Consider the following 24,016-nt stretch of genomic DNA (forward strand, 5'->3'; position numbering starts at 1 on the left):
TACTCTTTGAAATAGATTAGTCAGTGCTGCTCACAACATCTTTTACTACCAAGCTAGTGGTCATTAGCAAATAGAAATATTTCAGAATCACCTGTAATACTCGAGGGCATATCATTTATATAAATAAGGAACAGGAGTAGCCCCAGCACTGATTCCACTGACCGTGCCCCACGCAGACCCCACATCACAGCCATTCTCAACTTTGTGGGTAATGACCTTTTGGTGTCTGTCGTTAAAGTAAGAGGTGAACCAAGTGTGAGCTACTCCCTATATTCCATAATGGTCCAACTTCTATAGCAATATTTTGTGATCAACACAAGCAAATGCCTTAGTTAAATCGAAAAAGATGCCTAGCTTTCAAAACCTTTTGTTTAATCCATCCAGTACCTCACAGAGAGAAGAGAATATAGCATTTTCAGTTGTTAAACCACTGCTAAAACCGAACTTTATGTGAAATAAAATGATTAATTATCCATACATACACAGCCTTTTCAATAACTTTAGCAAACACTGATGGCATAAAAATAGGTTTAAAATTGCCTACATTGTGCCTTCCCCCTTTTTATAAAGCAGCTTTACTAACGAGTACTTAAATTGTTCAGGAATCTGACCATTCTTAAAGGAAAAATTATAAATATTGCTAAATACAGGGCTAAGATGTGCAGCACAGTACTTTATTATTCTGATAGGCACTCACGTCATATCCATGTGATTATACTTTTGTGATGCATCATATGGCTCTGTTTTGTGTTCTTAATGCCCTTTGTGTGGGCACATTTGCAGCATTTCACCAAACCAGGATGCTGTATGAGAGGTGCAAATGGACTAGTCCATGGTACCCACCAAACCAAGATGCTGTATGAGAGGTGCAAATGGACTAGTCCATAGTACATTGTTTGTAGAGTGTGTCTATTTACCGACTTTGACATTTTTCTCATCAGAAGTATTATGCTTGAACCTATTTTGCTACAAATGTTATTTATGTGGTTCTCCCATATCATATAGGCCTACCTATCCACTGTTATGCCTAGAAATTTATAGCTGTCTGTCTCCTTTAGTTCTAGATCTCCAAGCCTGACTGCAATGTAGATCTCCAAGCCAAGTGTGCCTTTTGGTTGCATGAGTCTGCATATATGTTGTTTTGGCTCCATTTATAAAGAGATTGTTTTTTCTGAAATTATTGTTTCCACTTTTCATATTTAGGAAAGCCTTCTCTTGCAAGTCATGTGTTGTAGAACTAGTAACAAGAAATGAAGTATCATCTGCATATACTATCAGATACTGTTTTGCCACCTCCATAAACCATGGACCTTGCCGTTGGTGAGAAGGCTTGTGTGCCTCAGCGATACACATGGCCGTACCATAGGTGCAACCACAACATTGGGGTATCTGTTGAGAGGCCAGACAAACATGTGGTTTCTGAAGAGGGGCAGCAGCCTTTCCAGTAGTTGCAGGAGCAACGGTCTGGATGATTGACTGATCTGGCCTTGTAACACTAACCAAAACGGCCTTGCTGTGCTGGTACTGCAAACAGCTGAAAGCAAGGGGAAACTACGGCCGTAATTTTTCCCCAGGGCATGCAGCTTTACTGTATGGTTAAATGGTGATGGTGTCCTCTTGGGTAAAATTTTCCCGAGGTAAAATAGTCCCCCATTCGTATCTCCGGGCGGGGACTACTCAGGAGGACATCATTATCAGGAGAAAGAAAACTGGCATTTTACAGATCGGAGCGTAGAATGTCAGATCCCTTAATCGGGCAGGTAGGTTAGAAAATTTAAAAAAGGAAATGGATAGGTTAAAGTTAGATATAGTGGGAATTAGTGAAGTTCGGTGGCAGGAGGAACAAGACTTTTGGTCAGGTGAATACAGGGTTATAAATACAAAATCAAATAAGGGTAATTCAGGAGTAGGTTTAATAATGAATAAAAAAAATAGGAGTGCGGGTAAGCTACTACAAACAGCATTGTGAATGCATTATTGTGGCCAAGATAGACACGAAGCCCATGCCTACTACAGTAGTACAAGTTTATATGCCAACTAGCTCTGCAGATGATGAAGAAATCGATGAAATGTATGATGAGATAAAACAAATTATTCAGATAGTGAAGGGAGACGAAGATTTAATAGTCATGGGTGACTGGAATTCGAGAGTAGGAAAAGGGAGAAAAGGAAACATAGTAGGTGAATATGGATTGGGAGTAAGAAATGAAAGAAGAAGCCGTCTGGTAGAATTTTGCACAGAGCATAACTTAATCATAGCTAACACTTGGTTCAAGAATCATAAAAGAAGGTTGTATACATGGAAGAATCCTGGAGATACTAGAGGGTATCAGATAGATTATATAATGGTAAGACAGAGATTTAGGAACCAGGTTTTAAATTGTAAGACATTTCCAGGGGCAGATGTGGACTCCGACCACATTATATTGGTTATGAACTGTAGATTAAAATTGAAGAAACTGCAAAAAGGTGGTAATTTAAGGAGATGGGCCTAGATAAACTGACTAAACCAGAGGTTGTACAGAGTTTCAGGGAGAGCATAAGGGAACAATTGACAGGAATGGGGAAGAGAAATACAGTAGAAGAAGAATGGGTAGCTTTGAGGGTTGTAGTAGTGAAGGCAGCAGAGGATCAAGTAGGTAAAAAGATGGGGGCTAGTAGAAATCCTTGGGTAACAGAAGAAATATTGAATTTAATTGATGAAAGGAGAAAATATAAAAATGCAGTAAATGAAGCAGGCAAAAGGGAATACAAACGTCTCAAAAATGAGATCGACAGGAAGTGCAAAATGGCAAAGCAGGGATGGCTAGAGGACAAATGTAAGGATGTAGAGGCTTATCTCACTAGGGGTAAGATGGATATTGCTTACAGGAAAATTAAAGAGACCTTTGCAGAAAAGAGAGCCACTTGTATGAATATCAAGAGCACAGATGGAAACCCAGTTCTAAGGGAAAGCAGACAGGTGGAAGGAGAGTATATAGAGGGTCTATACAAGGGCAATGTACTTGAGGACAATATTATGGAAATGGAAGAGGATGTAGATGAAGATGAAATGAGAGATACAATACTGCGTGAAGAGTTTGACAGAGCAATGAAAGACTTGAGTCGAAACAAGGCCCCGGGAGTAGACAACATTCCATTAGAACTACTGATGGCCATGGGAGAGCCAGTCCTGACAAAACTCTACCATCTGGTGAGCAAGATGTATGAGACAGGCGAAATACCCTCAGACTTCAAGAAGAATATAATAATTCCAATCCCAAAGAAAGCAGGTGTTGAGAGATGTGAAAATTACTGAACTATCAGATGAAATGGGAGATATGATACTGCGTGAAGAGTTTGACAGTGCACTGAAAGACCTGAGTCGAAACAAGTCCCCCGGAGTAGACAACATTCCATTGGAACTACTGACGGCCTTTGGAGAGCCAGTCCTGACAAAACTCTACCATCTGGTGAGCAAGATGTATGAAACAGGCGAAATACCCTCAGACTTCAAGAAGAATATAATAATTCCAATCCCAAAGAAAGCACGTGTTGACAGATGTGAAAATTACCGAACTATCAGTTTAATAAGTTACAGCTGCAAAATACTAACACGAATTCTTTACAGACGAATGGAAAAACTGGTAGAAGCGGACCTCGGGGGAGATCAGTTTGGATTCCGCAGAAATGTTGGAACACGTGAGGCAATACTGACCTTACGACTTATCTTAGAAGAAAGATTAAGGAAAGGCAAACCTACATTTCTAGCATTTGTAGACTTAGAGAAAGCTTTTGACAATGTTGACTGGAATACTCTCTTTCAAATTCTAAAGGTGGCAGGGGTAAAATACAGGGAGCGAAAGGCTATTTACAATTTGTACAGAAACCAGATGGCCGTTATAAGAGTCGAGGGGCATGAAAGGGAAGCAGTGGTTGGGAAGGGAGTAAGACAGGGTTGTAGCCTCTCCCCGATGTTGTTCAGTCTGTATATTGAGCAAGCAGTAAAGGAAACAAAAGAAAAATTCAGAGTAGGTATTAAAATTCATGGAGAAGAAATAAAAACTTTGAGGTTCGCCGATGACATTGTAATTCTGTCAGAGACAGCAAAGGACTTGGAAGAGCAGTTGAATGGAATGGACAGTGTCTTGAAAGGAGGATATAAGATGAACATCAACAAAAGCAAAACGAGGATAATGGAATGTACTTGAACTAAGTCAGGTGATGCTGAGGGAATTAGATTAGGAAATGAGACACTTAAAGTAGTAAAGGAGTTTTGCTATTTGGGGAGCAAAATAACTGATGATGGTCGAAGTAGAAAGGATATAAAATGTAGACTGGCAATGGCAAGGAAAGCGTTTCTGAAGAAGAGAAATTTGTTAACATCGAGTATAGATTTAAGTGTCAGGAAGTCATTTCTGAAAGCATTTGTATGGAGTGTAGCCATGTATGGAAGCGAAACATGGACGATAAATAGTTTGGACAAGAAGAGAATAGAAGCTTTCGAAATGTGGTGCTACAGAAGAATGCTGAAGATTAGATGGGTAGATCACATAACTAATGAGGAAGTATTGAATAGGATTGGGGAGAAGAGAAGTTCGTGGCGCAACTTGACCAAAAGAAGGGATCGATTGGTTGGACATGTTCTGAGGCATCAAGGGATCACCAATTTAGTATTGGAGGGCAGCGTGGACGGTAAAAATCGTAGAGGGAGACCAAGAGATGAATACACTAAGCAGATTCAGAAGGATGTGGGTTGCAGTAGGTACTGGGAGATGAGAAAGCTTGCACAGGATAGAGTAGCATGGAGAGCTGCATCAAACCAGTCTCAGGACTGAAGACCACAACAACAACAACATCAGTTTAATAAGTCACAGCTGCAAAATACTAACGTGAATTCTTTACAGACGAATGGAAAAACTGGTAGAAGCCGACCTCAGGGAAGATCAGTTTGGATTCTGTAGAAATGTTGGAACACGTGAGGCAAAACTGACCCTACGACTTATCTTAGAAGAAAGATTAAGGAAAGGCAAACCTACGTTTCTAGCATTTGTAGACTGAGAGAAAGCTTTTGACAATGTTGACTGGAATACTCTCTTTCATATTCTGAAGGTGGCAGGGGTAAAATACTGGGAGCGAAAGGCTATTTACAATTTGTACAGAAACCAGATGGAAGTTATACGAATCGAGGGTCATGAAAGGGAAGCAGTGGTTGGGAAGGGAGTGAGACAGGGTTGTAGCCTCCTCCCTATGTTATTCAATCTGTATATTGAGCAAGCAATAAAGGAAACAAAAGAAAAATTCAGAGTAGGTATTAAAATCCATGGAGAAGAAATAAAAACTTTCGGTTTGCCAATGACATTGTAATTCTGTCAGAGACAGCAAAGGACTTGGAAGAGCAGTTAAACAGAATGGACAGTGTCTCGAAAGGAGGATATAAGATGAACATCAACAAAAGCAAAACGAGGATAATGGAATGTAGTTGAACTAAGACAGGTGATGCTGAGGGAATTAGATTAGGAAGTGAGACACTTAAAGTAGTAAAGGAGTTTTGCTATTTGGGGAGCAAAGTAACTGATGATGGTCAAAGTAGAGAGGATATAAAATGTAGACTGGCAATGGCAAGGAAAGCGTTTCTGAAGAAGAGAAATTTGTTAACATTGAGTATAGATTTAAATGTCAGGAAGTCGTTTCTGAAAGTATTTGTATGGAGTGTAACCATGTATGGAAGTGAAACATGGATGATAAATAGTTTGTACAAGAAGAGAATAGAAGCTTTCGAAATGTGGTGCTACAGAAGAATGCTGAAGATTAGATGGGTTGATCACATAACTAATGAGGAGGTATTGAATAGAATTGGGGAGAAGAGGAGTTTGTGGCACAAATTGACAAGAAGAAGGGACCGGTTGGTAGGACATGTTCTCAGGCATCAAGGGATCACAAATTTAGCATTGGAGGGCTGCGTGGAGGGTAAAAATCATGGAGGGAGACCAAGAGATGAATACACTAAGCAGATTCAGAAGGATGTGGGTTGCAGTAAGTACTGGGAGATGAAGTAGCTTGCACTGGATAGAGTAGCATGGAGAGCTGCATCAAACCAGTCTCAGGACTGAAGACCTCAACAACAACATACTATTTTGATCATATCATTGGTACACAGGATGAAAAGTAGTGGACCACAGATGGGTCTTTGAGGAACCCTGTATTTCACATTTTCAAAATTCGAAAAGACACTTCTAATATTATTTTTTTACTTTTTGCTTTGTTTCTGCACACTGATTTATATTTTCCAAAAATGATTTAATGATGTCTTTTCTAATAGAAGCTTTTCTAATAGGATGTCACGGCATACACAATCAAAAGCGTTAGATAGGGCAAGTAACAGACCGCAGACTTTGTCTTGTTCATCAGGTCCTTTAGTTACAAGTGTTACTGCTGTGTCATCCAAACAAGACACCACCAGGGCAAAAGCACCACATGTGCAAAGGTTCAATCTGGTGGCAGTGCCATAGAGAACCTCAACTTGTGCAGCTTCCACCAGCGCCACGGGCGGCACTGAGGATGAAGATATCGACTTTGCCTTGGCCAATTGCCGGCCGAGTACATCCCGCCAATGACCAGATGTATGGACAGAAGTCTACTCAGAAAATAGAAAAGCAGCTCTCGCCCACTTGGTTACAGATCATCGTCCACTTGGTTACAGATCATCGTACAGGGATGAACCAGACAGGGAATGTCATATAGTGAAATCTTAGAAGTGCACAGACAGTTGTAAATTGCATTTGCTATTTACTGTGAAGTTTACCTATGATCATTTGCACTTTGCCATTGAGAGCCTTTTATTTCTGTTACATTAAAAGCAGTGTTGCAGACTTCATTATTCAACAAGTCACAAAGATAAGTAAACACTTTTACTTGTTTTGTGTGACTTTGTTACTAATTTGTGGAAGTGTTGTAGAACCTTTCTTCTCCTACCCTCTTACCTGACCCTGAGGCATAGCTCTGTGATAGTGGCAGGGAGACATTGTCTTAGCAGTGTACTGCACCATAAGCTGTTTCATGAACTCATAAACTTAGCCTACCGTAACTACAATGGCGACTCAGCCTCCAGAGCAGTAGTGACGAGGCCTTTACACAACTGGCACCGAGGGTTTACAAAAGTTACAAAATCAGCTGTTGCTGTTTTGGTAGATTTCCCCATTCTGAACCCATGTTTTTCATTGTTGAGAATGTTGCATGTTTGAATAAAATTTAATATTCTTTCTTTTATTACAGTTTCTATTAGTTTAGATGGTACAAATGTAAATTGCCTGGATCTTTTTTGCAGCCTCTTTTGTACACAGGAATTACTTTACTCTTTTTAGGCACATTGGAAATATTTCTTTTTCTATAGATAAGTTTATCAGACAAGCTAATACTCTACTGCCCACTGCAATCAGCATTTCATAAGTTTAGTGGATATATCATCTAGACTCTCCGTGTTTTTTTTTTCCCTTTAGACTATGCATTATTTTTACAATACTGATTCATATCTTGGGGTCAGGGATAAGCATTTTGTCCCATATGGAATATTTATTGTGTTTATTTTTGAAGTATAATTTTGATTTATTAGTTTGTCCACGACTTCAAGATGATGTTTGTTTAAAGTATTGCTGACATTTAGTGCATCCCTGAGTTCCCTACCATTTACCTCAAGTGTTATAGTACGAGGGCTATCCACAAAGTACATTACGTTTTGGAATTAAAAATAAGTGAAGTATTGCAAATTTTTTTTATTATATACAGATGAAAGCCACACTTAAATACTACTTTTCTACATAGTTGCCATTTAAATTAAGGCACTTATTGTAGTGATGGACGAGCTTGGAAATTCCTTCGTCGTAAAATTCGGCCGCCTGCCCCTTCAACCACGTGGTTACCTCTTTTGGGGCAGAAAAGGTGTGATTTTTGTGGATTTCCTGGAAAGAGGCACTACAATAAACTCTCAAGGGTATTGCCAAACTCTGCACAACCTCAGAAGAGCAATACAAAACAAGCACAGGGGAAAGTTGGGCTCAAAGATCTTGCTGATTCATGACAACGCCCGGGCCCACATGGCAAATGCCACTCGTGAAGTTCTCGAATCTTTTAAGTGGGAGTTGTTTCCTCATCCGCCGTACAGTCCCAACCTGGCACCGACCGAGTTCCACTTATTCCCAGCAATGAAGAAGTGGTTGGCTATGCAGCGTTTTGATGATGACGCACAGCTTCAAGAAGAGGTAACCACGTGGTTGAAGGCACAGGCAGCCGAATTTTACGACAAAGGAATTTTCAAGCTCATCCATCGCTATGATAAGTGCCTTAATTTAAATGGCAACTATGTAGAAAAGTAGTATTTAAGTATGGCTTTCATCTGTATATTATAAAAAAAATTTCCAATACTTTATTTATTTTTAATTCCAAAACGTAATGTACTTTGTGGATAGCCCTCGTATAAGTGTTTTCCACACCTACATTTTTGATCTCTTCATTTATGAGAGATCATATGGTTTTTGTGATATTTGTTGGGGTTGCTATCTTGTTTTTATGGTATGTCGATGTGGTTTCTTGCATCAGTTTGTTGTACCATTTCCTCTTTTTCCTATATGCATCCCTATTTTCTTGAGTTGGCTTTAGCCAACAATTTTCATACATGCTTTTCACCTCTTCCCTCTTCCTTTTTACCTCTATTGTGAGCCAATTTTTATTATAATTCTCATTTATTTTCATACGTACTAATGGACATGTAACATCAATGTAATGGTCTAATGTACTGCAGAGTGATTCCCATCATTTATCTAGGTTTTCTACCTCCAATAGCCTTTGTAGCATATATGTATTTGTTTGCTTAGTTTGTCTAAACTCATTACATATTTTTTCTGACCTTCCTACAATGCCTCCTACTTCAACTAATACCCCACAGTGGTCTGCAATGGTTGTTTGTATGAACTGTTCTGTCTGCCTGCTGTTGGTATGTTCGTGATATATTAATGTTTCTGTATTTTTACAGCATCCTGTGGGACTGTCTACTGCTAAATTAAGGCCATAAGTTTTAATCAGATCTTGAAAACTCTTTGTATAGCTGTTGTTTTTTAGTGTATTAATATTTAGATCACCTTCTATAATTATATAAGGGAATTCCCTGCTAACCTTATCTAACGAGGTGTCTAATTCTTTTAGAAATCCATTTATCTGACTGTTTGGTGGTTATAGAGCCCTATTATCACACACTTTTCCCCATTATATGTTGTCCGTATTACTGCAGCTTCAAACAGCATTTACACACCGTTGTCTACTGACCATGGAATGATATCCTCTATTTTACTGTGTATATAGACTACTGCCCCTCTGCCCTTATGTTCAGGTCTGCAGAAAATAGCAACTTTTTTTATATGTCTGTATGTTGTAAACATTAATTTCATTTCCCTCTAGCCCATATTCTGACATAATAAATATATGTGATAACTCTGCAGCTACTAGTACTTCTATCTGTTTTAATTTACTGGATGCATACTGTACATCCTGCTGCAAGATCCTTATATTAGAAGTACTTGTGTTAATGTTTTGATTGTCTATGGCAACTGTCTTTTTACCTTCTGGTAGAAAAAGCCCTGCTCCTTGAGATGCTTTTGCTTCTTTGTTCTTTCTCCTCACCCTTATCTTGCCTGTGGGATCTCTGCCACAGCATATTCTTATGTGGATGATGACACAGCTTCTTCTGCTGGTGATAAGACTCATTCATCTGCTGGTGATGGCACTGCTTCTTCTTCTTCTGCTGATGATGATAACACTGCTTTTCCTTCCTTTGTAGGGCAGAGTGATGTTTCCTCTTCTGTTCTTTCGTCATGTGGCTGTTTTGAGTCGTTACTGGATACAGTATTGTATCTTCTATTTTTTCCCTCTTTGACAGTGATATAAGTCTATGTACCTGTTTTTGTGGGCTGCTAATTCTTTCTAATATTTCTTTGCACAGAATTTGTTATCATAGATGCTTCTGTGCAGGGCATGCTTTGTGAAATGTACTCTCACTGAGCTTATTGCTTCAATAAATATGTGTGTGTTGTAATTTCTCTGTTTACTCATGAACCTTCTATCAGGTCATGACTGTGTGGAATGCTTGTGTCATATACATCAGAATGTGTAAGTTTCCCTGAAGGTTCTCTTAGAGCCCTGGTTGCATTTACAGTTTTGTTCTTATATACATTGTTACCTACCCCAATAATAACACTTTTGGAGCCTTTTGTTACTGTTGTTTCACTGTCTTTTAGCCCTTCATGTAGAGGTGTGCCAGGATGGGTAAATCCTTCCTTTACTACTCATACACTCCTACAGTTGAGTCAATTTAAGGAAGTCCCTGACATTTGTCAGCACTTTTGACAGCTTTTGGCTGTGAAGTTCAAACAGCTATAGGCAAAAACAATAGCCGTTTATAGAGCTATGGAGAGGCATTGCTGTAGAGATGTTTAGAAAATCACATTGTAGACCTGTGAAGCAGCTCTGCCTGGCACACAGAAACTATTTCACAATATCAAAGCTGTTTTCACAAATACATGAAGTCAGCAGCTCGTGGTCCAGTGGCTAGTGTTGTTGCCTCTGGATCACAGGGTCCCAGGTTTGATTCCTGTCTAGGTTGGGGATTTTCTCTGCCTGGGGACTGGGTGTTTGTGTTGTCCTCATCATTTCATCATCATCATCTTCATCATTATCATTTGTGACAGTGGCTGGATTGGAGCGTGTAAAAAATTGGACTGTGTAAAACTTGGGATTTTGTACGGGCACTGATGACTATGTAGTTGAGCGCCCTACACACCAAACAAACAAATACATGGAAATGAATTTTTTTCAATATTACGCTACAGACACAATTCATTTCTTGTTTTTGTTTCTAATTGAAAATAGATAAAATGAATTTCCAGGCTATGGTGGGTTTGTCAGCTAGTAGGTAGTAAATCTTTTTTTAGGAAATGTATTTCATGAATTTTGGGACACACCGTGTACATCCGTTTGAACCTGGTTACTGAGTCATCCACCACACTTCCCTCCACTACCAAACTAACATTTTCTTGATGCTTCAGTATGAGCCTTATCATCTAGTACCCTTTTTTAAATAAAGTTGTATCGTAAATTTCTTTTCTCTACAATTCAATTCACTACCATGTTGTTAGTTATCTGATTGACATATCTAATAATCAGCGTTCTTTTGTCGCAGCATATTTCAAAAGTTTATATTTTGTTTCTTCTGCAAACTGTTTATCATCCATGTTTCACTTCTGTACAAGGATATACTCCAGACAAATATCTTCAGAAAAGCTGCCATAACATTTAAATTTATGACTTCCTGGCAGATTAAACTGTTTGCAGGACTAGGACTGGAACCCTTTGTCTTTCCAGGAAACTGCGCTACCCACTGAGCTGTCAAATTATGACTCATGACCTGCTTGTAACTGTTCTCCAAACTTCCAAAGTTCACTGAAGTCTTATTGTATATCTTGCAGGACTATCACTGCTGAAAGAAAAGATGTTGTGGAGACATGGCTTAGCTACAACATGGGGGATTGTTTTGAGAATGAATTCACTCTGCAGCAGAGTCTGCATTGATTTGAAACTTCCTGCCTGATTAAAATTGTGTGCTGAACCAGTGCTCAGATCCGCCTAGGTTTGAGTCCTGGTCTGGCAGACAATTTTAACCAGCCAGAAAGTTCTAAATCAGCGCAAACTCTGCTGTAGAGTTAAAATTCATTCTGTAATATATTTGATGTTAACAAATTTCTCTTTTTTAGAATTGCTTATATTGCCAGTGACAGTCTGCATTTTATGCCCTCTCTACTTCAGCCATTGTCATTTGTTTTGCTGCCTAAATAACACAACTTGTTCACTACTTTTAGTGTCTCATTTCCTAACATAACTCCCTCAGCAGCACCTAATTTGATTCAGTCACATTCCATTAGCCTTTTTTTTTACTTTGCAGGTATTCATGTTGTAACCAGTCCATTCTATTACTAAGCATAATGGTCAGTCAGCAAACCTCAAACATCAGAAAACCCTCAGGGGTCTGAAAATGAGTGCAGTTTTTGCACCACTTCTTACAATTTCTCACATGAAGACAGTAAGCACGCCAGTCATTCTCAGACAGTTATTTAACTTGCCTTATGGTGAAGAACAAAATGATGTAAATTGATGTAAATACCTCACAGCTCTCATTTGCCTTGTGGAAGCAAGTGTATGGTGGACAGAGAATTTGTTGATTTTGCAGCCATTGTTACAGCAATTTCTGCTGCTGGTGGTGGAATTCCCACTGCTATTCGTGCTGTTGCTGCTTCTGAAATTCCCACTACTGTTATTGCTATTGCTGCAGCTGTTGTTGTAGCTGCAACTGCTGCTGCCACAACTGCAGAAACTTGGGGTCCATTCTTTGCTGGATAGTCGAACATTTAGAAAGCCCTCATTGCCTATTTTCTGTCCTACTCTGCATTGAAAGAAGACAGTTTATGACCACTCGCACTGGTGGCTTTGCGGAGACTGGTAGAATGAACAAGCAGGTCCTGACATTGATGATGATGATAATGATGAAATTAAAGTGAACAGCTACACTCAAACAGTGTCCAGTGCAGAGAGGAGTCATCGTAATCATGCAAACTGTAGCTGGAGTATGAAGCCCAAGTACCTCTAACCTGTCCTCCATATTGATACTCAGGCTGGGCTGGGAATCGGAATTACTGTCAAATATTAAAATGTTCCACATCATTACACTGTATGGATCCATAGAATGTGGGAATAAAATAAAAGGAGATTGTGACTAGAGTGCAGAGTCCAGCAATTTAATACTAGTACCAAAGAGTTGTGATACACAAAAATGACTATTTCAGAAAGTAACAGTGGCTCATACTATTGAGGCACTAATACTGCAGTCACCTAAAGTGATGTGTCTCAGGTACAATGCCACCTGATGTGGGCACTATCTCGAGGTTGTGGACTGTCATACAACAGAGATGCCACTTTGGATAGAAGCAACGGTAATAAACACAATGTGGTTAAAGAAAACAGGGCTCTTGATCAGACCATATACAAAGAGGTCATAGAAAATTCAGGACATGCACAAATGCAAGGAAACGATTGAATCTGAGAATGTAAAATAGAAAACTTTGGCATTTTTCCAAACTTCCTAGAGATACATAATGTGAGTAACTTGATGCTATTTTGTAAAAGAGTAAAATCTCTCAAGAACTGTGACATTGCATAATAGAGAATAATATTAATGGAAGTCCACAAACCACCACAGTGGAATTTTAAGTAATTTTATTTAATAATTTCTATTTCTCATCTCGGATTTTAAGAAGTTTATCTTCCAATCGCAAACACACTTTTTCTTTATAATCTCATCATGCATATTTGTGTATCAGGCAAACAATCAAAAAGCAGTAAAGGCAACTACTCACCTGCAAGTGATTGATGGGTGGCAGATAAACATGACTGATGTACTGACGTAGATGGTGCATAACAGGGATCATGTGTAACATATCAGAAAACTGCTCTAGCTTGAAAGTCTTTTCCCACACAGAAACAAGGAGGCTGCGAGGACATGTGCCCTAGGCATTTGTGTGTGTGTGTGTGTGTGTGTGTGTGTGTGTGTGTGCGCGCGCGCGCGTGTGTGTCAGACAGAAGCACAAATTGCGGAAGGTGTTAGGAATCTTTCATTTTGATAACAGTTGAGCAGTACTACACTCATTATAAGAAAATATAGTCATACAAAATATTCTTTTACTTGTTGTTGGAGGAAATCTAATTTTAACATTTATTCTTTCGTAGGTGTCTTTGTGCAGATGGGTGGTTTGGACCAGTATGCGCACAACAGTACAATCCCTGTGATTCATCACAACACAAATGCAGCTCTGGTGCAACATGTGTACCACTCATTAATGGATATGAGTGTGATTGCCCTTTTGGAAAAGTGGGCACTTACTGTGAAAGAAGTATGTGTCATTTGTAACATAAATAAAATCAAATTGTTTTGGCGTAAGTAGATTAAAGCATTCTTTAGATCACATAACCTTGAATCACATATGTATGACACATTTCTCAATTTTTTCTTCATTATTCCTTTCTCCTCCTCCATTTCTTCAATTCCCAAGGTAGAGAATGACTGCCCATGAGTGCCTCTTCTAACACCTTTTGATTAGTGGTTTTTTCACATATCTATCTTTCTCCACTGAACTGATAATGCACATATTTTCAAGATGCAGCAAAAAAATGCCCTATCTCAGTGATTACATGCCAACAAGAGGGACATTTCCTAGCAGCCACAGAAGTCTCACTCCCCTCACAGCAGTGGGGATTGACTCTTGACCTACTTATTGCCAGTAGAGCCTACTGAGAGATGACTGCAACTGTAACCACTGCCCGAAGACCTATACCTTGTAATATCTGTGCCTGGCATAGATACCTTGTAAAACCTGATACCTAGAGCCTGATTTTTTCTATATTGTCTTGGGGCTTCTGTGATAGTGAGGCCTAGGATGATCAGAAGAAAACACTTAAATGTGATCCATACTGTATGCACAGAGGCAAAGGCTAATGGCCAAATACTAATCTGTTGGTGTTCAGATGATTTCCATCAGCGCATTGTCAGTGAAATGAATATACCATACCAGACTTCTATAAATGCAGTTTTCTCAGAGAGAACATACAGTACAAACTGCTTTCCAAATACCTAACCTTCAAACCATTGTGAATTCTGAAGTCAGGATATTACTGAACATCCAGTGTTTCAACCCAAAAGCAAATATGTCTCAGGTAGGCAGTAGTTTCAGAAATATAATGTACAAAGATTAAGGTTTCAATCACCAAAGATAATCCAACTTGCACTATCAAACAGTGAAGTCAACTATAAATCAAAAATATCCAAGACAGTTCAGTTAAAGAAATCATCCAGGAAAGATATATCTCTGCTCAAAGACCAGAATAATATTTATGAAAAATCTAGGACCAGCAGAAAATCAATATTTTCTATGGGTGGCCTTCAGGGTACCTGCCATAGTCAAGCACATCAGGAAGTTCATATTATTAAGAGACAGAGCATAACATTAAAAAGTTTCAGCCCAAACATAGAAGAAAATATTCAGAAACCCCTGTCTAACCACAGATATAAAGCAACCTGTGGTATCTGCCTGATATTATACGACCATAAAAGTTGGACTTTAAACTCAAAACTATCATCATTCAGTGTAATCATAACAAGTCAAAAATAAAAGTTGATGTTTAAGTGGTCGTGAAAGAAATTACAAACTATAATAGTAACCTGTGGGCTCAGGATTAGATCTAAACAAATAGCTGAACAACTTTCCATAATGAGAATGTTCACATATAACTAAGAAACTATAAATCAACTACTTAAAAACAGCTTTAAAAATACTGTAACTTTCATTAAATAAAATCCTCTTACCTACTGCTGTCATAGTCATTCCATTTTAACTTATACTTTAACTTTCACTGTAATACTGACAGATAAGAAGAAGAAATAAGTTGCAGAAAAAGCACCTGAAATCACAATTACAGTGCAACAGGAATTTCCATACAGCTGATTAAGAGACAGGCAAAGGCTATATTGAAAATGAAGTGCATTAACTCCTCTGTCTCACTTCACACCTCCTTCAATAAACCCAATATATGTACAAAACCTGTGATAAACACACAAATACCAATGACCTGGTGTGAGTATTGTGGCAGCACAGCTAAAAAACAATGTAGAAGTCATGGGCAACTTGCTCTTTATCAGATTCAGTCATAGAATAAATAATAAGTTCACAAGCATTGACAGATTGGACGGGGTGATTGAGACAGCATTTATCAACATTTTTCCTGATCAAAAGTTGAAGATCATGGGCACTCTGGTGATCTTGTGACATGTTCTGCAGTAGCATCCCAGGATGAAAGACTAGCCATACAGTGCACTAATACATAAATCAGCCAAGTATAGAAAAAATTCCTTCACCACAACACAACAGAAATGCTACAAAATGGCTTTTATGACCAAGTAGTCTGTATAAACATCAGCAGTTGTCTCACTATTGACTTTGTTATTGGGAATGGCTATAGAAGGGAAAGCACAGAGAGATAAGATTAATATACCATATTTGCAATATTGTAGACAATAGGGATATAGGATAAAGACAGGTGAATAATCTGTTAAATCTATTGAAACTGGAGTAAAAGCAAATATCATGGATAATAAATTGATGTTAAACAGTTGTGAGACAGTGTGGCATCACAAAAGACAAGCTGATGTGTTATAAAGTGTGAGGTAGTGTTATAGCTTATTGTCGTCATTTAACTTGTATGTCAAGGGAGTAATGGAGAATTGTACTAAGACTGCAGGAGGTGGAAATACCAGTACAAAGGTTCATAGAGAATATAATCCACTCTTTCCAAATATAATCCACTCTTCCTGAAAGCAAAGAAGATTTTAAAGAAATGTTGCACATAATGGATCCAAAAAAGGAAAAGGAAATGAGCAATCAGTCCCAAATCCAATCTCTATTTTGATTGCAGGTCTAGATTTCAGCTATTGAATAGCTATCATCTGTTGTAAAAAAATGTACAAGAAAATTTACAGTAATCAGTACTTAAAACCACCTTTTAACAGTACTAATGCTCAAATATTATGTAATGTACCATTTAACAGAGTCATATATACTCATCAAGCATGTGGCAGCCAGCACATATTAGTATACATCTTCAGATGGACATGGCCAGATTGCAACTGAAGCTGTTGTTTACAGAGCAGTAGAAGCAGCCACAGCTTACATCATAAGGATAGGGCAATGCCGTCTTTGCTACTAACATCAGTATAAAGTTTCCAGTACAATTTATTAGAATAAAATTATTATTAATATTAATAAGATAAAACAAGTAACCATTATTTAAATTAATAATAAAACAAATTGCATGTTTACAGTTACATAGCATTCAATAAATGGAAAAATTAACCCACTGAACAAATGTGGGAAACACTTTAAAATACTGTAAAATGTTTCTATATGAAAATTATACTTTGAGAAAAGCCTAGAGTAGCCAGTCATACTCACAGATTATTATTACAGTGTCATCTGTTAAAATATGGTAACCATAATAATTAATGGAAAAACATTGTTTGAAATGCAGTGCCTCAGCTGCAGCGAAGAAAAGATGTACACAAATTGCCTTACACTTTAACTTATAAGGGATCAAATCAAATCATATTTGATGCAATTGACCATAAAAACATTGATGAGTAAGATAATATCAAAAATTAGGAGACAAACAACATCTACACATAACGATAAATTTTGTTCTGATTAGATCTCACCTGGTGAATTATTAGGTGTTGTCATAAAAACAGGAGAATTGATAAAAATTCCTACATTCCTCCTGGGTTGTGATAAGCTTCAAATCTTTTTCCTCTCTGCCCCACAACATTTAAATTTATAAACATCTTATTCATGATAAATACTTCTTCTGTCAGTACTACAAAGCAAAGATAGATTGCTACCTACTGTAAAGATAACATGTTAAGTTGCAGACAGGCACAACAAAAAAGACACTTACACATTAGCTTTTGGCCAATGATTTCATCAGAAAAGGAATATCTCTCTCTCTCTCTCTCTCTCTCTCTCTCTCTCCCCCTGACACACACACACACACACACACACACACACATTCATTCAAAAAGCAAGCAAACCTCATGCACTTAATGACATCTTTATAGTAACTAGCAATCTATCTTTTCCTTACATTGTTGATATCCCAACGTGGCCTTTCCATTGTTTGATTCTTTCAACACTGTTAGTTAAAGTATGTCCAAGATTATTTTTAGTTGAGAATGAAACCACTATTTTATCTTTTCTAAAACCAAATGCTACCCTTGTACTAATTGTATTGTTGTATGGCAAACAAAATTTTTGCTAATACTGGGTCTTAACAACTTGTGGGTATTTAGCTGTAATTTTATTATAGATTTTGTTTAATTAATGTTGAGGATATTCATTCACTTTGGCAATGTGTTTAATGGGATCTAGCTATGTTTCTCACTCAGCTTGTAAAAGTGGGAACTCGAATAGGTGTTTATACTAAAGTTGAAAACGACATTTTTATGTTGGCTTGGCTGGTTTGAATGACATTTTACAATATTTTCAGTGCAAGGATGTTTTCTGAAAATCCCAAAACTTTGTTTTCTATTGTTATTCCTGATATTCAAATCTAAAAAATTAATGGAACCATTGATTTCCATTTCAGGTGTAAACTTAATTTTATCTTGTAAATCATTGAACTTAGTGATGATGTCATTAATAGCACCATCATTATTTTTGACTGACAAAAGATTATCATCAACGTATCTGAAATAGTATAATCGGATTTCAAGTGAAAAATTTGTTTTGTAGGTTGTGATAAAAATTTGTGTGGTTTCAGTTGCCTGAGACTGCATGTGTGTGAGTTGTGTTTGCATGTGTGTGTGTGTGTGGGGGGGGGGGGTTATTGCGTGCGTGCGCAAGTGCTTATGTCTGTCTATTGTTGACGAAGTCCTACATGGCCGAAAGCTATAACTGTGAGAGTCTTTTTATTGTGCCTTTCTGCGACTCAGCATCTCCGCTATATGGTGAGTAACAGCTTTCCTTCACATAATATTGTTACATGTCATCTTGGATTTTCCATTATTTGATTCATACTAAGTTCATCATTTTGGAGGAATATTTCATATTTCATCATTAAATTTAAAAGTTATATTTCAGGTTTAGAAGCAACAAAGCAATGAACCCATCAATTTCATATCTAGAAAGCCAGTTATGATCATTTAGATTCTCTCTTATAATTTCAATATCGCTATGAGATGGTATTTTAGTATTTAGGTTTACTGGGTCTAAAAAAACCAACTTCATGTCTACTGTTGTTGGTATGTTATGAATTTTAGTGACCATATCTATTTTTGACTGAACATTGCCTATTGTAGTGAAAATGTTTCTTTAAAAAACTCAAAGTTAACCTGGCAAATTTACTGAAAGGACCACCCCTCCCTTTAATGAACAGTCTTGTAGGCATGTTTTCCTTATGGACCTTAAGTTGTGCCCAACATGTAGGTGTGCATGGACTTATGAACTTAAGCTGCTGTATTTCTGTTGGTGAAAATAGTTCTTTATATATTTTTAGCTACTTGGTACATGATTTTAATTTTAAATAAATGAAAGAAAGACAGAAGTCTGGAATTGTAGTAGAAAGAAGATAAGTCAACTGTCAAAAGTTTAACTGTGCAGAAGACAGTGTCTAAAAAAGTAAAAGAATCCTTTTACCTTGGAAGAAACTTTCCTTGAGGTGGCCTAAGCAAGGAAAGCATAGAAGCTGATGTGTACAGGCAAATACATTTTACTTCAATTCATGCTGGCATCAGATACAGGCAGAAAGGCTGCTTTCGAGCAATGATAAAGAAACCAGTTGAGAAAGCCCATTTGGAGATAACAAACAAATAAAGTCTTGTGTATGCATGTTCAGAAAGTTATGGTTTTCCTTGTAGAGACAGTTGTATTCACATCATAATAAACGATGAACAGTATCACCAATCTGCACAACAGATATATGAAGGCTACAAGGAACCTACATTGGATGGCAGCCTCTAACAACCATTACTGGTTCAGTCTCAATGTGTGGACAGAGATTACTGCTAACTGTCTCTTGAAACCTGTCACCTTTACACAGTGCCCCACATCCAGTGCATATCTACACTTCTTGACGGGCTCACTGCATACCTTGCGGAAGAAGTTCTTTTTCAGTGTGGAAGATCGTGTTCCTGACTGGTGCTCCAACCTACATAAGCATTACATTATGAAGATAACCTTGACAACATTTACTTCAGTCAGTGGATTGGACATAGTGCTCCAGTTGCATGGTGCACCAGTTGATCATATCTCAACACTTTCGACTTATGTATGTGGGGGTACATGAAAGACTTAGTGTATGTGGGGATGGCTCAAGGCCTGTAAGAGCAACTTTGAACGTCTCCTTTAGGTAACATGACAGGATATCGTCACTTCAATGTCCTGTACAGGACTCTGCCTAGGAACACAGGAAACTTGCATTTACAGACATATGTTCTTAACAAGTAAGCGATCAAATAAGGTGTGAAACAAGGAGATAGAAGGAAAAGTGGGATAGAAAAGTATTTGTATAATGAAAAAATCTAGACAAATGAGGGGTTTCACTGGGTGGCGAATTCATAAAATTTTGTTGTTCATGAAATAGCTTGCTTTTAAACATATTACTTATCATTATTATTCTCTTTAGTATACTTTAAATGATTATCCACAGGATTAATAAACAGTGTGCATTTATTACATTAACCTTTACAATATGCTATATATGTCGATAGTTCAACATCACTCTCAGTACTAAAACAAACTGGAAGCTTTTTTGTATTAGTTATAGCATATAAATTCTAGTGTATGAATTTTCTTGATGGTCTTCAACCTCTTATTCTGAAATTCTCCTTACAATGTCCATGAAGAGTTGGAAGTTCTGAGCCATACTTTCTGTGATGTAACAGGCATCTGCTTGACTAACTTCAAATGTCACACGCAGCCTAAGGAGTACCTCAAACAGAAAATAAAACAACACAAACTGTATGTAGGAATATATAACACCACATGCAAAACATGGTTCTGTCTGCCCATACACTTATCAATAAACTGCATGATTGCGAGACAATGAGGGTACAGAAAACTTCCGACTTCTCACTTTTAAAAGGAAAAAATCCCAAATTTGATCATGGAAAATTCTGCACCATTACAAAAACAAAAGCTAAAGGTTGCAAATGAAGTAGGATTGTTGCTTTGGTTCATCTCTTTATTTATTGATTTTTTTGATTTGGGTTGTCTGATACCTTTATTTTTTGACCCATTCCTCCAAGAACACTTCGTTATATATTTATCTGTTTTAGTGTTTATGTTTAATTAGTAACTTTTGAGTCCTCACATTATTGTCCTTTACATTGTTAATATTCTGGATGGGTGCAACACGCAGTAGGGTAACATTACAGAGTACATAGGGAACATAACCCAGAAGTACATTTTAAATAATGTTTTTGTTTTCACTGATAAGACATTTTCTTCATTAAAATATGTTTGTACCCATTGTAAACCAGATTTTGTCTATGTCATTTTTCCCATGCTTAAGTTTGCCTGCTTCCAAACCAGAAATCTGATACGCTTTGTTGTTCTTTTGTATGCCTTACTTGGGTATTAAATCTTAAGGTTTTCCGTGAATTGTTTTAGTTTTGTTGGGGTTGTAGTAGCCTCCATTATACAATAATCTGAATATTTAGCCTATGTCACTAATGAAAATTACGGGGCAGAAATAAGAAACAAAAATGTGTAAACACATCAGTCATACAAGGATAAATTGTAGGTGGTACCTGCTTTGATACTTGTGCTCTTTTTTTCTGCAAACTACGTATGTTCATGCTCTCTCTCTCTCTCTCTCTCTCTCTCTCTCTCTCTCTCTCACACACACACACACACACACACACACACACACACACACACACATACACACAAACCTCTGCAGCCTTGGCAACACTTTTTAAGAATGATTGTCCATGGAGATTAGATTGGGTGAGAGAAAGGAATTGGGATAATTTGGAGAACAAAACAAGTGTGGAGCAGATAGGTATGTAGGGGAATACTGGGAGATAGAAGAGGAATCAGCAGCGACTCTCAGCAGATCAGAAAAAAGTGGACTGATTCATACAACAGAACAAAGTGTTCAATTTTCAAAACACATCAGTCAAAATAAAATTCTTGAGCTTTCAAACAATGGAAAATCCAGGATGGAATGTAACAATACCAGAGAAGGAAAGTTGCTACTCACCATATAGTGGAGATGCTGAGTCGCGATAGACACAATAAAAAGATTCACACAATTAAAGCTTTCGGCCATTAAGGCCTTTGTCAGCAGCAGACACACACACACACACACACACACACACACACACACACACACACACACACTCACATAAACGCAACTTGCACATACATCTGCAGTCTCAGAGAGCTGAGACCACATTGCGTGGCGACTGGGTGGGGGTAAGGAGGAGGCTGGGGCAGGGAGGGGGAGGGATAGTATGGTGGGAGTGGCGGACAGTCAAGTGTTGCAGTTTAGACGGAGGGCAGGAGAGACGGTGTGGAGGGGGTAAGTAGCAGAAAGGAGAGAAATAAAAGAAATTAAAAGACTGGGTGTGACAGTGAAATGACAGCTGTGTAGTGCTGGAATGGGAACAGGGAGGGGGCTGGATGGGCGAGGACAGTGACTAACGAAGGTTGAGGCCAGGAGGGTTATGGGAATGTAGGATGTATTGCAGGGAAAGTTCCCACCTGCGCAATTCAGAAAAGCTGGTGTTGGTGGGAAGGATCCATATGGCACAGGCTGTGAAGCAGTCACTAAGATGAGGGATATCATGTTTGGCAGCGTGTTCAGCAACAGGGTGGTCCACTTGTTTCTTGGCCACAGTTTGTCGGTAGCCATTCATGTGGACAAGCAGCTTGTTGGTTGTCATGCCTACATACAATGCAGCACAGAGGTTGCAGCTTAGCTTGTAAATCACATGACTGGTTTCACATGTAGCCCTGCCTTTGATGGGATAGGTGATGTTAGTGACCAGATTGGAGTAGGTGGTGGTAGGAGGATGTGTGGGACAAGTCTTGCATCTAGGTCTATTACATGGGTATGAGCCATCAGGTAAGTCATTGGGGGTTGTGTAAGGATGGACGAGTATATTGTGTAGGTTTGATGGATGGCGGAATACCACGGTAGGAGGGGTGGGAAGGATAGTGGGCAGGACATTTCTCATTTCAGAGCATGATGAGAGGTAATCGAAACCCTGGTGGAGAATGTAATTCAGTTGCTCCCGTCCCAGATGGTACTGAGTTATGAGGGGAATGCTCCTCTGTGGCCGGACTGTGAGACTTTGGGAGGTGGTGGGAGACTGGGAAGATAAGACACAGGAGGTTTGTTTTTATACAAGGATGGAGGGATAATTACGGTCAGTGAAGGCTTCAGTAAGACCCTTGGTATATTTTGAGAGGGACTGCTCATCACTGCAGATGCGACAACCATGGGTGGCTAGGCTGTACGGAAGGGACTTCTTGGTATGGAATGGGTGGCAGCTGTCGAAGTGGAGGTATTGCTGGTGGTTAGTAGGTTTGATATGGATGGATGTACTGAGTTAGCCATCTCTGAGGTGAAGGTTAACATCTAGGAAGGTGGCTTGTTGAGTTGAGTTGGACCAGGTGAAGCAAATAGGGGAGGAGTTGTTGAGGTTCTGGAGGAATGTGAATAAGGTGTCCTCACCTTCAATCCAGATAACAAAGATGTCATCAATGAATCTGAACTAGGTGAGGGATTCAGGATTCTGGGTTTTTAGGAAGGATTCCTCTAAATGGTCCATGAGTAGGTTAGCATAGGATGGTGCCATGCAGGTGCCCATAGCCATACCACGGATTTGTTTGTAGGTAATGCCTTCGAAGGAGGAGTATTGTTACATTCTTGAGCTTTCAATAGATGTCACTTTCAACATCCCAAGGAGTTCAAACTTTTGACTACCAGAATAGGGAATGTGGCCCCCTTATACACATCAGGCAACAATTTCCAGCATCTGCAGGAAAGTGAGTTAAGTAGCCTACCACAGATCCAATCATCACAAGCATAATGACATCAACAGGTGTAAGGGGTCAGTGCCATGTTCAAAACTGCTACTTCTGCCCACCTGCTAATGTCAACTGTTTTCATTTGTTTCCACCTGATGTCCAAAACCCTCCCTAATTTCTTATTAAATATATAGCCCCTTTTCCTTGTTGAAGTTATTGAGCCGTCAAATGACAGATTTGTTTTCTCTGAGTATTTCCCACCCAGTGACCCAGATGAGGGACTGTTTTACCTGCTGAATATTTTACCCAGGAGGATGCAATTTTCATTAAACCATACAGTAGAGGTGCATGTCCAAGTG

The 24,016-nt window shown here is 38.5% G+C and overlaps 1 protein-coding gene across 1 annotated transcript in view; it reads left to right on the plus strand.

Moving 5' to 3' along the window:
- The window catches only part of LOC124613377 (protein eyes shut), a 260,127-nt gene that overhangs the window by 165,993 nt on the left and 70,118 nt on the right, over positions 1-24,016 (plus strand). Inside the window, exon 16 of the mRNA XM_047142078.1 lies at positions 13,804-13,967. Within this exon, the coding sequence (XP_046998034.1) occupies positions 13,804-13,967 (164 nt within the window). The remainder of the gene's footprint in view (positions 1-13,803; positions 13,968-24,016) is intronic.

This window comes from Schistocerca americana, chromosome 4 (assembly GCF_021461395.2).
Source record: "Schistocerca americana isolate TAMUIC-IGC-003095 chromosome 4, iqSchAmer2.1, whole genome shotgun sequence".
NCBI classification, from domain to species: Eukaryota; Metazoa; Arthropoda; class Insecta; order Orthoptera; family Acrididae; genus Schistocerca; species Schistocerca americana.